The 16,435-nt window shown below is 40.5% G+C and overlaps 1 protein-coding gene across 2 annotated transcripts; it reads left to right on the top strand.

Moving 5' to 3' along the window:
* The first annotated feature begins 593 nt into the window (after nt 1–593).
* LOX (lysyl oxidase) lies at nt 594–16,435 on the top strand. 2 transcript variants are annotated; one of them, XM_040241705.1, is made up of 8 exons: nt 594–690; nt 931–1,850; nt 2,200–2,308; nt 3,370–3,507; nt 5,035–5,191; nt 8,859–8,954; nt 9,317–9,432; nt 12,946–16,435. In XM_040241705.1, exons 2-8 carry the CDS (start codon nt 1,217–1,219, stop codon nt 12,950–12,952), a joined length of 1,257 nt encoding a protein of 418 aa, XP_040097639.1. In that variant the 5' UTR covers nt 594–690; nt 931–1,216; the 3' UTR covers nt 12,953–16,435. The 2 variants fall into 2 exon arrangements, with proteins under 2 accessions (XP_040097639.1, XP_040097640.1); XM_040241706.1 differs by lacking the exons at nt 594–690; nt 12,946–16,435 and having other exon boundaries at nt 707–1,850; nt 9,317–9,436.

The raw sequence follows: 16,435 nt of genomic DNA, 5'->3' as shown, positions 1-16,435 counted from the left end.
ACTTTTCAACATTTAACAAATGGTTAAGCTTTTTTTTTTTTGATTCAAACCTCCTTATTAGACATACAAAGAGAAAGAAGCAGATGAAATGCTTATTTGAAATTGCCTTCTGAGTGCTCTCTGAGGCAGAATTTGCTCTAGTCCCCTTTGCTGAAACTTCCTGACAGGCACTGTGGAAATGAAAGATGGTTCTTCACTTCCAAAGTACAAATCAGGCCGGCATTTTGAAAGAGACAGGTTTATTCATCACTTCAGCGTTAGCTGGCTTTGCTCCCTGTAAAATTTTACTTTTGGTTATTAAAATATTCACTGTAGGAAATAAATTTGTAATCCATTTCTCATATTACCTACACACAGAAAAACAAAATTTGATATCTTGGGGTTTATTTGCTGAAGGCGCTTCCCATAAAAGCAAGGGGTGTGCATTGGGAAATGTGTCTGGTTAACTCCTTATGGATAAATTAGTCACAACCTTTCCTCCGCCCACCCCATCCCCCCTTTCCCGACCGACTCTCGCCCCCAGCACCCTCTCCACCTCCCGACTTCCCGCCTCTCCAGGGCTGGTGACCTAATAGCATTTTTCTTCATGCATATTTTGGCGTCGCCCCACGGCCTGGCTGCCTTTGCCTGTCTGAGTCTTTTGAAATTCCTGCATGTTCGCCCCAGATTAAGCCGAGTGTGTCTCAGGATGTGTGTTCCGTTTTGTTCTTTCCCCTTAACGCTCCCTGTGCAACGTGTCTGGGGGGAGGAGGACAAGACGGGGAGGGGAGGGAGGGGAGGGAGGGGCAGAGGCGAGGAGCTGTCCGCCTTGCACGTTTCCAATCACATTACGTGAACAAATAGCAGAGGGGCGGCCGGGCCAGAACGGCTTGTGTAACTTTGCAAATGTGCCAGAAAGTTTAAAAATCTCTCCTCCTTCCTTCACTCCAGACACTGCCCGTTCGCCGGGGCCGCCACGCCGCTCCCCGTCGCCTTCCAGAAGGACTGAGAAAGAGAAGAGAGGAGAGTGCCACGTCTCACCAGCCGCCTTTACGGCAGAGGGTCTGCAGCCCACCCTAGGCATTGCTTGGTAGGGACTGAGATACCCGGGCGCCCAGCCCGCCTCCTCGGTTGAAGAGTTCTCCCTCCCTCACGTGACTTGAGCCCCGTTTTTTTTTTTTTTCCCCCCCTCCGAGCTACGTCTTCCCGGAGTGGGGACAGTCCAGGAAAGGGAGCAATGCGCTTCGCCTGGACCGCACTCCTCGGGTCGCTGCAGCTCTGCGCACTCGTGCGCTGCGCCCCGCCGGCCGCCAGCCACCGGCAGCCCCCTCGCGAACAGGCGGCGGCTCCCGGCGCCTGGCGCCAGAAGATCCAATGGGAGAACAACGGGCAGGTGTTCAGCCTGCTGAGCCTGGGCTCGCAGTACCAGCCGCAACGGCGACGGGACCCCGGCGCCACCGCCCCGGGGGCCGCCAACGCCACCGCCCCGCAGATGCGCACACCAATCCTGCTGCTCCGCAACAACCGCACCGCGGCGGCGCGAGTGCGGACGGCCGGCCCCTCTGCAGCCGCAGGCGGCCGCCCGAGGCCCGTCGCCCGCCACTGGTTCCAAGCTGGCTACTCGACGCCTGGGGCCCACGAGGCTGGGACCTCGCGCGCTGATAACCAGACGGCACCGGGAGAGGTCCCGACGCTCAGTAACCTGCGACCGCCTAACCGCGTGGACGTGGACGGCATGGTGGGCGACGACCCGTACAACCCCTATAAGTACACCGACGACAACCCCTATTACAACTATTACGACACGTACGAAAGGCCCAGGCCTGGGAGCAGGTATCGGCCCGGATACGGCACCGGCTACTTCCAGTATGGTGAGCACCCCCAGCCTCCGCTGACCCCCGCGCACCGTCACCCCGGCTCCGCGTCTCCCCGACGTGGCTGCCTGGGCGCGGCGGGCCTTGGTCCGTGCAGATCCCAGCCCTCCCCCTGCGCCTGCCGAGGCAGCCCTGGAATTTGGTGCAAACCGCGCGCGCCTGGCCCCTCCTGCTTCGTTTCCACTTTACTTTGCAGCCCCGGGCGTCCCCATTCTTCTGCTACCCGCAGCCCAACACCGCAGCCCAGTTGACTGAAGGGTGAGGAGTAAGGCACATAGGGACCCGGAGCCAGGGTGGGGGCCGCTAAATTGTCTCACTGCTTTGCCCATCCCCTGCTGACGTTTAGGTCTTCCGGACCTGGTGCCCGATCCCTACTACATCCAGGCGTCCACATACGTGCAAAAGATGGCCATGTACAACCTGAGATGCGCTGCGGAGGAAAACTGCTTGGCCAGGTACCAGCTGGGATCTCCTCGGCCTAGCTCCCCCGTCTTGGTTCCAGGGGGCTCCTCAGGTGCTTGATCCTGACCACTCTTGTTCTGTGCAGACAAGGGTTAGGAAGTGGAACGTGATCTCTCGGGCATGCTGACCTAGGTGGAAAATTAAAATTTGAAAGATTTCTGTGGGTTCTGACTTTCAAACCTGGCATAAATCAGGGAGATTAAGCAAACCCTTAGCCTGGAGAGTGGAGGTCTCCTATTCTTTTTCCAAGATCCTTAAACTTTGGAGCCAACTGTTTCCAATGACGTTCTATTAAACTACTATACCGTGGAAAAAATACCGTAATGGAAGAGCTTGTTAAAACCCCCTCAAAACATCGGGGGCCACTTGGCCAGTGTGTCACCCCTCCGTTGGATGTCGTTGTTTTCTTCTTTTGTTTGAAGTCACAATTAACTTAGTTGTTTTGGCATTACTTTAGCCAGAATAAGATCAGGAGCAAGAGCTTTGCTTTTGCATTAGTACTAAAATAAAATCTTAGCAGTTTGGGGAATGAAATTCCCTGAGTTTGCTGCTGGGAAACCAGCAGAGGGAGTAAAAGATGTTTTGATAAGACACAATTTCTTTAAATGTAAAATAAGGCTATCGATAGAATTTGAATATATATTCACACAAAATATTTTACAAGACAGAAATGTTTATTTATTGTGTCAATTTCTTTCACTTCCTTTATAACTGTCAGGCTAAAAGAAGAAATCCAAGCTCATCATTTACATTCTACTAGAGTCTTGCATCACACACCATTGCATTCCCTATGGTAGTCTTACAGTAATGCCATTGTTTTAAAGTTACTAAATTATTTATCTTATCTGGGTATACTCTTTCAGGGTTATTTCCCCAATTTACATCTTCTTTAACTGGGTGAGGAAAAAATGTATGCAAAATGCTTTAGTCTTTTGGAACTGATAACCTCGTTGGGAGAAGAGGGCAGTGAACTCTTGGAAGGTTTTGCTTGTAGTTATATTAGTTTAGTTCATATTCTGTGAAAATCATAATGTTTCTGTTTGTAAAATCACAGCTCAGCATACAGGGCAGATGTCAGAGATTATGATCACAGGGTGCTGCTAAGATTTCCCCAGAGAGTGAAAAACCAAGGGACATCTGATTTCCTACCAAGTCGACCAAGATATTCCTGGGAATGGCACAGTTGTCACCAGTAAGTGGATGGGACTCTTGGGTACTTTTGAGTTGCTTTTTCACTTTACAGGTGATTCTTTTTATGTTTTTTAAGAGTTAACTTTTTGTTTTGAACTTTTTATTTTGTAGTAGGGTATAGCCGATTAACAATGTTGTGACAGTTTCAGGTAAACAGCGAAGGGACTCAGCCATACATATACATGTATCTATTCTCCCCCCAAAACCCCTCCTATCCAGGCTGCCACATACTATTGAGCAGAGTTCCATGTGCTATACAATAGGTCCTTGCTGGTCATCCATTTAAAATGTAGCAGTGTGTGCATGACCATCCCAAACTCCCTAACTATCCCTTCTTCCCCTGGCAACTGTAAGTTCATTTTCTAAATTACAGGTGATTCTTGATATGACAAATTCTTACACAAAAGAAGAAAATTGCTGTTATTTACACTTAGAATTTCTCTATATAATTTGACATAATCAAGGAAATCCATCTTTAGGATAATACATCAGTTACTATATATTGTTATCTTTTAGACTGGAAACTCTTTTAAGCCCAGCTTATTAAAACTGTTGATAAGATTACATCAGTTAGCTTCACTAGAATTTTGTCCCAGTGTACTACAGGTAGGGCTTTCCTGGTGGTCAGTGGTAAAGAATCTACCTGCAATGCAGGAGACTTGGGCTCAATCCCTGGGTTGTTAAGATTCCCTGGAGAAAAATGGCAACCCACTCCAGTATTCTTGCTTGGGAAATCCCATGGACAGAGGAGCCTGGTGGGTTGCAGTCCATGGGGTCGCAAGGACATGTCTTAGCAACTACACCACCACCACCAATTCTACAGTATGACTTGGTAACTTGCTTAGGTGTTCATTGCCAGGAAATCCTGTTTTATGGTCTTAAAATTTCTACAGTTTGAGCCATTACTTTTTGTTCTCTTCTTATGTGAGAAAATGAACAGTTCAGCACCTTCACTTAAATGAAATGAAAAAAAAAGTGAGAAACTACTTTGCTGATAAAGTAGATTTATGAATAAAAGTTTATACTAGTTAAATAAGAATGGTGGATAAAACATGCTTTTATTTCTCCTTTGCATTTTAGTATGGATTAAATGTGTGAGAATACAATTTTTAAAAATTTCACAGAAACCTCCCAAGAGAAAACTGCTCTTCTCATTTGGAATGAAACATCAGTAGTAGCAGCCAAAGGAGATATACTAGAGAACATATGACAAGTTTCACTTAAACAAAGATAATTTACTATCTCTATTTAATCTTCTAAGATAAAACAGGGTGAAATAAAAAAGCAGAATACTCAAAATAAGTCTTTTTTCCCACATACCAAAGCTAAAGCCTTACCATTTTGATAGATTTTTGTCCTGGAAAAAAAAAATCTAGCATGAATCTAGCTTTAAGAGGCTCAACTTGATCCCAATTTTGATGCAAAAACAAATGTGGGAAGCAGTGTGTGGGGGGAGGGGTCATCTAGAATCCTCACTGCTGTCGCTGTATGTTACTGACTGCTGTTTCTGTGTCGTGTGGGACATTAGACATTACCACAGCATGGATGAATTCAGCCACTATGACCTGCTTGATGCCAGCACCCAGAGGAGAGTGGCTGAGGGCCACAAAGCGAGTTTCTGTCTTGAGGACACGTCGTGTGACTACGGCTACCACAGGCGGTTTGCATGCACTGCACACACACAGGTAGGATGGCAACTGGGAATCAGGAGCCCACACGCTTCAGAGAGAAAACAGCCATCTGTTTTCTTTCCTCCTGCCCATCTTTGTGAAAAACTATTTTACTCAGGGGGTCATCTAGTCCAAATGGTAAATTATTGGGAAAAGGAAAGTGATGGCTTGATGATCCAAATTACTTTTAAAAAGTATTCCATCAACACAGAAGGTCACGGTGTATACTTGCTATGTTCCACAATGAAGAGCAATAGTCTATTATCTGAAAAGATCGGAAGAGTTTCCTGTTTTTGCACTCATCCTGTATTCTTTAACTCAACTGGTAAGTAACTATAGAAGAGAGATGTTTTGTCACCTGCAAAACTCTTTCTCCATCTGAGCTAAAAATAGAATGGTGGTTGGGGTTAGCAAAAGGACAGAAATAAGTTTCTTAAATAGCACTTTAAAAAATGTCTCTTTTAATCATGCAGAGAAGAGCAGAAGGACAGTTTCTTTCTCCATGCATATATATTTAAACCTACGGTATAATTGATGTCAGATGTCCTTTGGATGGATTTTTAAAAATAGTGCTGTCCTAAGCAGTTTGTATGTCTTATAATGGGAAAATGTGTGTCAGTTAAAAGCCGTGCCAGTATTTCCATAAGAAACCCTAATTTGTAAAAGGACATTATAATTTTACTCCAGCGGAAATCTTGGCAGGGAGTAGTGAATATACGTAACTCAGGGCACAGAGGATCAGCAGCTGGCATCTTGGGAAGCAAATTCCAGGGCTGTGGCAGGAAGCTTTCTGGTGACCTAAATATTATCATTCCTTCTTTCTCTGGGCTTAAAACATCATAGCAATTGGAAGGCGAAAGGTTCAGTTCCTCTTACCCTGGGGCAGCGCTTACTCTAAGAAAAAGAAGATGTAACCTCACGTTACACGTATCTTTGTGTAAAGATTCCCTTTCACACAGTGATCCCTAAGTCCCACAGCACCTGCCAGTGCAGGGAACCTTGAGTTTACTCTCTTCACTTAGAAGAGGCACTCTGAACAGCTCAATGCTCAAATATTTGAATCTAAGACTATAGGCAGCATGTGACTCCCCCAACTCCTTGGCTGGTGACCCTACTTCATTTTATGTGGTAGCTTTCTTATTAATTATCCTCCATTTTACATCCTATTTAACCACTATTCACTAGATCTTACACTACAAATGACTAATGTATTTGTGTTTTTCACTACACTGGTTGTCTCTTGAACATGGGCTTCCTTTAAAGGGAAAAATTTTTTTCACAAAGCCCCAGTGTTGACTTAGTTATATTATGGCCCTTTAAAATGTATCCAAATATAAAACTAGACATAACTTCTTTATATTTACACTCTCATATAAATTCTTGGGCTTCCCTTCCCTCAGCTGGGTAAAGAATCCCCATGCAATGTGAGAGATCTGGGTTCGATCCGTGAGTTGAGAAGATCCCCTGCAGAAGGGAAAGGCTACCCATTTCAGTATTCTGGCCTGGAGAATTCCATGGACTGTATAATCCATGGGGTTGCAAAGAATTTGGATATTAAATATATATGAAGCTAGAAATTACATTAACCTCATTCATTTATGTAATAGTTCAGTTCAGTTCAGTTCAGTCGCTCAGTTGTGTCCGACTCTTTGCCACCCCATGAATCACAGCACGCCAGGCCTCCATGTCCATCACCAATTCCCGGAGTTCACTCAAACTCACATCCATCGAGTTGGTGATGCCGTCCAGCCATCTCATCCTCTGTTGTCCCCTTCTCCTCCTGCCCCCAATCCCTCCCAGCATCAGAGTCTTTTCCAATGAGTCAACTCTTCGCATGAAGTAGCCAAAGTACTGGAGTTTCAGTTTTAGCATCATTCCTTCCAAAGAACACCGAGGACTGATCTCCTTTAGAATGGACTGGTTGGATCTCTTTGCAATAGTTACGTTTGGCTAAAACCAAATAGTTAATTTATATAGTCTTGGCTGTGGTTCTACATTTTTTAAGTTTTTAAAGTTTGAATACAGGAAATGCCTGTTTGCTTACTGCCCTGAAAACCCCCCCTTTTTTTGTTTGCCAGTTCAAATAATCAAAACTTATACTTAAATTCTGCCATCTGAGTAAGGTAGAGTGCCAAAGTGCTCTTGTTCACATGAAGGTAAGATAAGCATTATTTAAACCAGTCTTAAATAGGTATCTAATTTGGTGAATCCCTTACAGTGCCATGAAGGTGGTACAGGTAGGAGAAGTAGCAACGATAACAGCTAACAATGAGTATATACTCGGTGCCAGAATAAGAATTATGTGCTGGAAATCAGAAACTGAAAATTCTTCACAATATATTGACTACGCAGCACAAGGTTAATGAATGAGTACAGGTTGGTATGGACCAGCATGGGAAAACAGTTCTCATTGCAGTGGCACAGGCCCTTTCTGAGTCTGGCCTGTCTATACTGCTGTGTACTGTCTGAGAACACAGTGCTCCCCTGTTCTTCCCAAATCGAGGCCCAGGCAAACCAGCACTGGTCCAGCATGCTCCAGACGATTCTGCCCTCTCTCTGGTGGCCAAGGTGATCTTAAGCACCAACAATATTGAGTTTAAATGACTGCAGCCTATTCTTTTAAATTTACTTTGATTAGTATTAGAATGAAAATACAACAGTGAAAACTTCTGATAAAGAACCAGTGGAATCAAGAATATACCTATGGATTCCAATTTGAGCAAATTTCTCCAGGCAAGAACCATATCTTGGTGGTGTTTTTCTCCTCTCAGCCGCTAGAAGGCACTCATTTACTACTGAAGTGAGAATCTGAGCAAGTAGAGTGGACGTGGCATTCATCCGTTTAACACAACAACAAAATATTCAGTGATGATGTGAGAAAGATTACAGCGTGGTGGTTACAAACAGGGACCTTGGGCCCCAAATGCCTAAACTCAAAACCAGCTCAGCCACTGACCAGCTATTTATTCTTGGATGAGCTATTTGACCTTATACAGCCTTAGTTTTTTCATTCATAAAATGCGTTAATACTACCTTCTCCCTTGTGTAGTTGTGAGAATTAAATTTATATATATATATAAAACATGCTTAAAATTGCTCCTGGCACATAATACATACTTCATAAGTGTTAACTATTCAAAAATGCAATCAGACTCCATCCTTAGGGAGCTTACAATCTCTAGTAGATTCATTCTTATATAGGATGATTTTAATATAGAGAATAGAAGGATAAATAGCATAAAATGTATACACAAATTGAGTATCATGGGCTTTCAGAGTATAGCAAGGTAATTTCCAAGAACAGAAATTGGAGAGAGTTCCACTGATAAGATGACATTTGAGCTAAATTGATTATTATGTGGCCTTTATTCCTGAACTGGTAATATTCAAGGATTTTGGTGGAGGCCTATTTTGTCACTTAAGATTGTATTTATCACTAGTGATTTATTACACTTTTAAGCGAGATGTACTACTACTTATATTAGTCCTGTATTTTTTTTAGCTGGAGGTGCTATAAGGCTGAGTAATATATACTTCTCAAAGGAGATGCAATATAAGTATAGTTTTATGTCAAACTCTTGTAAGTACTAAATTAAAATTTAATTTGCAAATAATAAGTATATTCTTTAGCATACTCTAGCCATATACCATCCTTTTAATTTTTGAATTTTATTTGTTTCAGGGCTTGAGTCCTGGCTGCTATGATACCTATAATGCAGACATAGACTGCCAATGGATTGATATCACTGATGTCAAACCTGGAAACTATATTCTCAAGGTAGAGAACTTTGAATATATACCCATAATGTATTGCAATTGCAACTCAGTGGGCTTATTCTCTGGAGTCAAATGTTAAATATTCATGGTCCTGCAAGCAATTATACATCTTCTAGAACTACTTCTAAACTAACCTAGATATATTTTAAAAATTCTTATTTGAAAGAACTTTATGGAAAAAGATCCAGCCTCCTTCAAAAACTCCAGACTTGAACCACATGCCTAACTTACACCCTCTTCCTTGCCTGATTTAGTTGAATTATGCTGCCTCTATTTTAGCCTCCATCCTGGAAAGAGGGAAAAAATTAACCAGTAAACACTGCTGATGAAATCTGAAACACAGATGATGTTTGTTATGCCTAGGTCAGTGTGAATCCCAGCTATTTGGTGCCTGAGTCGGACTATTCCAACAACGTCGTCCGCTGTGAAATTCGCTACACAGGACATCACGCATATGCCTCAGGCTGCACAATTTCACCGTGAGTCCCATTTGCCTAGCTAATTCTCTTGATGATGAGTTTTAATTCATTGATAGGCATTCTACACATACATCTGTTTTCACTACTACTGCAGCTTCCTTGTAAAATAGGTCAAAGGTAGAAAATGATAGAGAGTCTGCACTATCATATAATTGGAGCTGATCCTTTTTTGATAATGCTAGAAAACAGAGTCACAGATTTGATCCCTGGAAGATCCCCTGGAGAAGGAAATGGCAACCCATTCCAGTATTCTTGACTAGGAGATCCAATGGACAGAGGAGCCTGGTGAGCTATATAGTCCACGGGATTACAAAAGAGATGGATACAACTTAGGGACTAAACAAAAACAACAAGAGAATGGAGGAGGAGATATGCTCAGGTTTTTAATCACCCTGAAACTTAGCTTTTAAGACAAGACACAGAACGCATGCATTTACCCACAAAGCCTGTGTGGCAGCTGAATCTGTAAAATATACAGTGTGGGTGACCTTGTGGGGGCCCAAAGAGTTGGATTTCTGGCCTCTTCCTCATAGTCCATGAAGGAGCCCTGAAAAAATTCCTAGAATTCTTCAAAATACATTTTGAAAGTCACTGCCTTAGAGTACACAACTGAAGAGGTCAGACCAGCTGTTCTGTAGAAATCAAGATTCCACATATTTGAGTTCTACAAACACAAGTAATAAGGAAATACCTTGCAAAAGAAGGGCTCTGTGGAGATGCTTTCATAATTTTTTTAGTCCTAAAGCCCTTCTTTGGATGACATTTTAGAAGGAATCCCAGCAGTTATTATAGACATGGTGCTTTGATGAGAGTAATGAAAGAAAGTTGGGCAGTTTTGCCTTCTTGTGTCTCTGTCCCACCCTGACCTGTGGCACTGCCTGCCCTAGTGATGCTGGGTTATAGATTCTAACTCATCTGCCACCTGGGAGGGATACCTTCCCAACAATAAAATACCAGTAGAGTGATACTGAACATAAGCCAGGTTTGCTGTGATGTGAGAGAGGCACTAGTTAGTAGAAAGGTGTCTAACAGAACCACACTGGAAACTTAATAGAAATTTTTCCCTGTTACACAAACCAGGGCAATGATTACTGCACACGAACCTGTAGTTTGTGGGCTTTCCGAACTCCACATGAACCTATCTGGTTGTGCATATTTTGTCGACTACTCGGGGGCTAATAGCCAGGGGAAAGGTGGAGCTTAAAGCAGCCCATGCTGTGCACTGTGGACTGGGCTACATTCACCTTGGAGAGGAGCCTTTTCCTTATTTCCATGAAGGAGCAAAGCCTGTGTTTTTTACGTGTGATCATAGCATTAGAGACATATGTAGTCTATGAGAAACAAAGGTGTAGGACTGAAAGAAGATTATCAAATAAATTCTTCTGAACATGTCTGAAATACAGAAAACCTGGCTGGGTTTATGGCCCACACTGTGTGGAACTCATCACAGTATAACTGAAAATCCCCAGAAAAGGAATATGACTTAATTTAAAATTATTAATTTCTCTTAATTTTTATAATTCCATAATTTATTACTCATTATTTATTCATTGGCACTTTAATTTTTGATACAATGCTTAAATTCCATGGGGGGGTTGCTAAAATGAAATGCATTAGAAACAGGAGGACCTCTGCGATGATAAGCTAAGTGACCCTCAGGTACAACTGCTGACCTCCTATGAGGAAAAAGTCAGAGAGGTGATTCTATTGTTGTATAGAAAGTGACTTGCTTGTTTTATCATCAGCAGAATCCATTGGGTTGGATACTGATAGACATTTAGAGCAAATAAGAACTATTACTCTGTTCCAGCAGAGAGTTTCTCTTTTATCATTTTAGCCAGTTGTCATTGATTATGAATTATAAGAGTGGTTGATGACAAACTTTAATGACTAATATGGATCAGATGAAAATATGCAAGTTAAAGGACTCATAGGTAGTGATTTGTAATTAAATAACAATCTCATACATATCTATGAGTGGAAAATACAAAAACCTCGACTTAAACCCCCACCCTCAGGAGAATGCTGCTCGCCTCTTATATTTTGACTCTCAGTTCCACCTCCCTTGATAGGGATCAGAGTTCAGAGGAAGGAGAAATTTTCTCTGGCTGTGGCTTTAGGACAGCACTTGAATTGGGCCTTGAGGGCTGAGGAGGGCTGCACTGGAGAGAGTTAAGGAGGGCCATGCTAGGAGGAGTAACATCACCCGCAACTACATGGCAAGAAGAAATTGCAGGGCATGTTTGGAAAAGCAAGTTAGCCTGGCTAAGGCATAAATTTCATGGGCAAGAAGAATGGAAAAGTTGGGACGAGATCAAAGTGAGCACTGAAGAGCAAGCTGAAAAGTCTCAGCTTCATCCTGGTGACCATAGGGAGTCTCTGAGGTTTCCTGAGCAAGGTGTGTATCTTGCCTAAAGCCACGTGGTCGCTTAGCGACTCTGTAAGCAGCAGTGTGTGTGTGATTCCCTTGGTAATGTTATTGTAATTTAAAAAAAAACAAAACTGTTAAAGACATATCATCTTTTAGTTCACTGGTTGTTTTTCATGCTAATCAAATATCTGAGTGGGTTCTGTGTGTTTGTGTTCGTCACTTCAGTTGTATCCGACTCTTTGTGACCCTGTGGACTATAGCCCACCAGGCTCCTCTGTCCATGGGATTTCCCAGGCAAAAATACTGGAGTAGGTTGCCATTTCCTCCTCCAGGGGATCTTCCTGAACTAGAAATTGAACCTGGGTCTCCTGCATTGCAGGAAGATTCTTTACCATCTGAGCCACGAGGTATTGGTGTATAAAACCACCCAGTAAGAAAGTGTGTGCCTTGGGTGTATCCCCTCTCTCTCATTTTCGTTACTGTAAACCCAATGAATGACCCAGGTGACTCTGTGGCCCAGTTCAGTTCTAAGATACCATCATTAAATTCTTTTTTCACAGAAACTACTTGGGAATAAATTCACAGAAATTATTTGGAAACTGATAGTTTATAATCTGGACTAAGTGATTCTTATTTCATGTACATAGGGATCGGTGATCACAGTATAAATACAGTATTTGATTTACTGGCTTTGACCCAGTCTTGGCCTATTAGTGTAACATTCTACATTCAGAACCTTGCTGGGAAACAACCAATGCAGGACAGTATGAAGGTCATGAACCTGCTTCTTGGTGGGCCTGCCACACTAGCTGCATAGAGTGAACTCACTTGGCCAGGACTCGTGGTCCTATAAGCGCTGCTTTATTCTTACATGTTTCAGAGGGTGTTTCTTTTAACTCTAAACATCAAGTTTGTAGGTATCAGGCATAAATTTTCTCCTATTGACATAGTCACCATCTTCAAATCATGTATTAAATAATGTATTAATGGATAATTTCAGAAGGTGACTGTTGCATAGGTGGAGGGAAATTGTCATATATATATATGTAATTTTTTTTAAAGGTGACTTTAAACTTGTCTACTATACTCATTCAGAGTATTATCAGGTTAATAACTTGTTTTATTTTGTTTTCTTAATCTAGGTATTAGAAAGCAAGCCAAAACTCCCAAAGGATATATCAGTGCCTGGTGTTCTGAAGTGGAAAAAAAATAGATTAACTTCAGTAGGATTTATGTATTTTGAAAGAGAGAACAGAAAACAACAAAAGAATTTTTGTTTGGACTGTTTTATAACAAAGCACATAACTGGATTTTGAACATTTCAATCGGCATTATTTGGGAAATTTTTTATTATTATTCACATTACTTTGTGAATTAACACAGTGTTTCAATTCTGTAATTGCACACTTGGCTCTTTCAGAGAAATTCAAATTTCTTATGCTTCTTCTGAAATTATAGTGCAAAAAGGAAAAGAAAATTCGATGAGTGAGTCAAAAATTATTTTAAACTGAGACTTTTCTAAAGTTCTAAAACTTTAGTGAACTTTAATAATAACTGGCTTATATATGTCCTAGCATAGATCACTTTAGAAATGAAGCTCCTACTGTTTAAATAGATATGGACACATTTGGTACTGAGGGAGGAACAAACAGGTTACCATTGGTGTCAAGATGTTACTATATAGCAGAGAAATGGCAATATATGTATTCAGATAGTTACATCCCTATATAAAATTTGTTTACATTTTAAAAATTAGTAGATTAACTCCTTTCTTTCTGTCAAGTGTACAAGTTCATTCTGACTTAAGTCAGCTTTTGTTTTGGAACGAATTAAGTAATTGAGCTGCCCAACTTGTGTCTGACATTTGTTGATGCGCCCCTCTATTCTTTAATTTTACTATGGGCAGAGACCTTTTCAGTGACATTCTTAAAATTACTGTTCTGGGGATCTGCTAGACATAGGACAACTGTATCAATGGGAAGTGGTTCTGATGATAGATGTGATGCATTTAGTATCTTTAACTATTAGCCAAAAAAATTCCCTTGCTGACATAAAAATCATACAAAAAAGTCCCCCAGACCACAACTGTCTCTAAAATACTTAGAAATATTAGTGAGAAACTTAGGATTTTCAACTTTTCTACACTTTTTTAAATGATCAGCTTTAAAAAGAGTAAGTAAGACTAACATTTTTTAAATTATCCAGAATAGATGACATAATGTATATGAATACACAAACATTCTAGGTCATCCAGGAATCAGTCATACGTGTTTTTTTGTGTGTGTATCTGAAATATAATACAAACTAGCAAAGCACATAGCATTACATGCTTTAGACATTGGTGAATAAGGGGGACAAAAAAAGAACAGCTTTCTGCAAAACCAAGGAGTGTGTTGCATAATGAGACAGCTGTGATTTTATTTTAAACTGTGAAACCATGTGCCACATCAGAATTTGGAGAATTTCTTTTTTTCCTAGATTCAAAAGATGTAGAAAGAGATCAAATCACACTTTTAAAGTTAGTGGTGCTGAAGCAGAAGTTTTTCTCTCTTAACCAGTATTAAAATCCCAAGCAAGGTATTTCCAGTGCCAAGACACATTAGCTAGAATTTTAAAATGAGTGGCATCCCTGTATTGTGTCATACAGTTGTAAAGTTAGCACCAACTACCAACCATTCTTCACTCACCGAGTGCTTTGCACTGTAAGAAGGGCTAGAGGTGGGCAGTCGTCAGGGGAGATAGAGCGGGCTGCAGGAGCCTCATCTGCCAGGCACACATCATGAGACAATACAGACAGCTTGATAGAGACCCAGAATTTCCATTGAGCTAGTATCTGAGCTATGGAATAGCTTCTTTGATGTACCTCTTTGCCTTCGATCGCTTTTAGTTTTAAGATTGTAGAACGATCCTTTAAAATTGTAATCTTTTCTAATAGAGATATTTTAATATACTTGCTTTTTTAAGAAACAAAAACTACTGTCAGTATAATACTGAGCCAGACTGGCATCTACAGATTTACGACCTATCATTTCATCAAGATTCTTACCCCTATACTAAAAGCTAGCTAATATCATGGCCTTTGGATACATATGAGATGTGTTTACTATCATTCCATTGGCCTTCCATCTGCCTGTAAATCCATCATTTTAGGGCCTAAAATATGCTAGGGACTAACATGCTAGGCATTAGGATATGAAAAAGGCTGTCCCTAACCTCATTAAGTATTCAAAATGTCATTATTACTCATTAGGTTCAACTATCTCATTTTTAACATCATAAGTACATGTCTAAAAGTTTCTATTTAAAGCACTATTGTTTTTATGACCATATTTTATTAAAAAATAAGTTTAAAATGAATACATATATGCATGTATGTGTTACTAATAATTAAAACTATCTTTCCAATCCCTGAAATCTCTGCCTTTTAAATATAACACATACTATTTTCATTGATTTTGGGAAAAAAATTCAATTAAAAGGTTAAAGATTCTCACTTATTCCTTATATAAATATTCCTCCCCACCCCAATCACTCCTAAACACTCTCAAATAACTCACAAATATTGATTTAACGCTCAGTATTTTTAAACCTCAAAGAATCTCTTATCTGAATAACCACCAAAACTCACAGATAATGATTAGTTGGTAAAATGTATCCATTAATAAAAAACATAATCCAGCCTTACCAAACTCTAAATTAAAAAATCTTTTAAATAGGAAGTAGAAATGAAACAAAGAATTTTGAGTACTGAAAAGAGACTGGTTTTAAAACACAGACTGTGAAAAAATAGGAAGATAACTCAGTGAGTCTTCCACATGCCATATTAGTGGCCTCCTAATTATTCAAACCACAGTTTGTATTAAAGATGTCTTGCCTTCTAAGGCTAGGATTCAGTCTCACATAACTTTCCTATTTCCAGGAAATCTTTATATTTTTACATAATGACATTCACAATTGCTAATTATTCACTAGATATTATTTTTGCTAATGAAGAACGTTTTCTTTTTTCTCCTTGACCTCATAGGAGATCATCACACTCATAATCTTCTCCATATTCAGACTGTAGAGGAAATGCAGTTCATTAAAATCATGGTACTAAGAATTTCTCTTTACCAAATTATGTTAAAATACTGAACTTCTGATCAGAAGACATTTTAAGAATAACTTGTTTTGATACTAACAGTATAACTAATAAGTAAAACTACCCTTTCCTATATATCACAATCAATAGCCACACTTCATTCCCAGCTACCAAAAGTCTTGGGCCACTTCTGAATGCTTAAAGCATGTCATTTATCCTTCTAATCAAAATGGTGCTGAATTATTTCAACTTGAATGTAAAATGTGTTGTCTTAGCTCACAGGATATAAACATTTAATATATAACTGCTTGCTATGAACTACGTAACGTGATTTGGTATTGTAATGTTTTTAATGAAGTTTTAGTTTCTTCCAAATTTTTCAGGAATACTAGTTGTAAAACATTTTTAACTTTTTTTTGAAGAGCTCTTATTTTAAATGCCCAGACACTGGCTTTATAATCTTCTTTAGACTCTCACATTCTTTTATTATATGCCTATACTATGATTGCAAGATTATGTAAAAATGCCTTGAATAAATGATTTCAAGTGTC

The sequence above is a fragment of the Oryx dammah genome, unplaced genomic scaffold (assembly GCF_014754425.2).
Source record: "Oryx dammah isolate SB20612 unplaced genomic scaffold, SCBI_Odam_1.1 HiC_scaffold_5, whole genome shotgun sequence".
Classification (NCBI taxonomy): Eukaryota; Metazoa; Chordata; class Mammalia; order Artiodactyla; family Bovidae; genus Oryx; species Oryx dammah.
This window is presented reverse-complemented; position numbering and strand designations above follow the sequence as displayed.

Excerpts from the sequence above, each read along its gene's own strand:
- LOX (XM_040241705.1), top strand. The coding sequence starts at position 1,217 with ATGCGCTTCGCCTGGACCGCACTCCTCGGGTCGCTGCAGCTCTGCGCA. Across the intron at positions 2,309-3,369 it reads GAGGAAAACTGCTTGGCCAG|CTCAGCATACAGGGCAGATG; the intron begins GTACCAGCTGGG and ends GTAAAATCACAG. Across the intron at positions 8,955-9,316 it reads CTGGAAACTATATTCTCAAG|GTCAGTGTGAATCCCAGCTA; the intron begins GTAGAGAACTTT and ends TGTTATGCCTAG.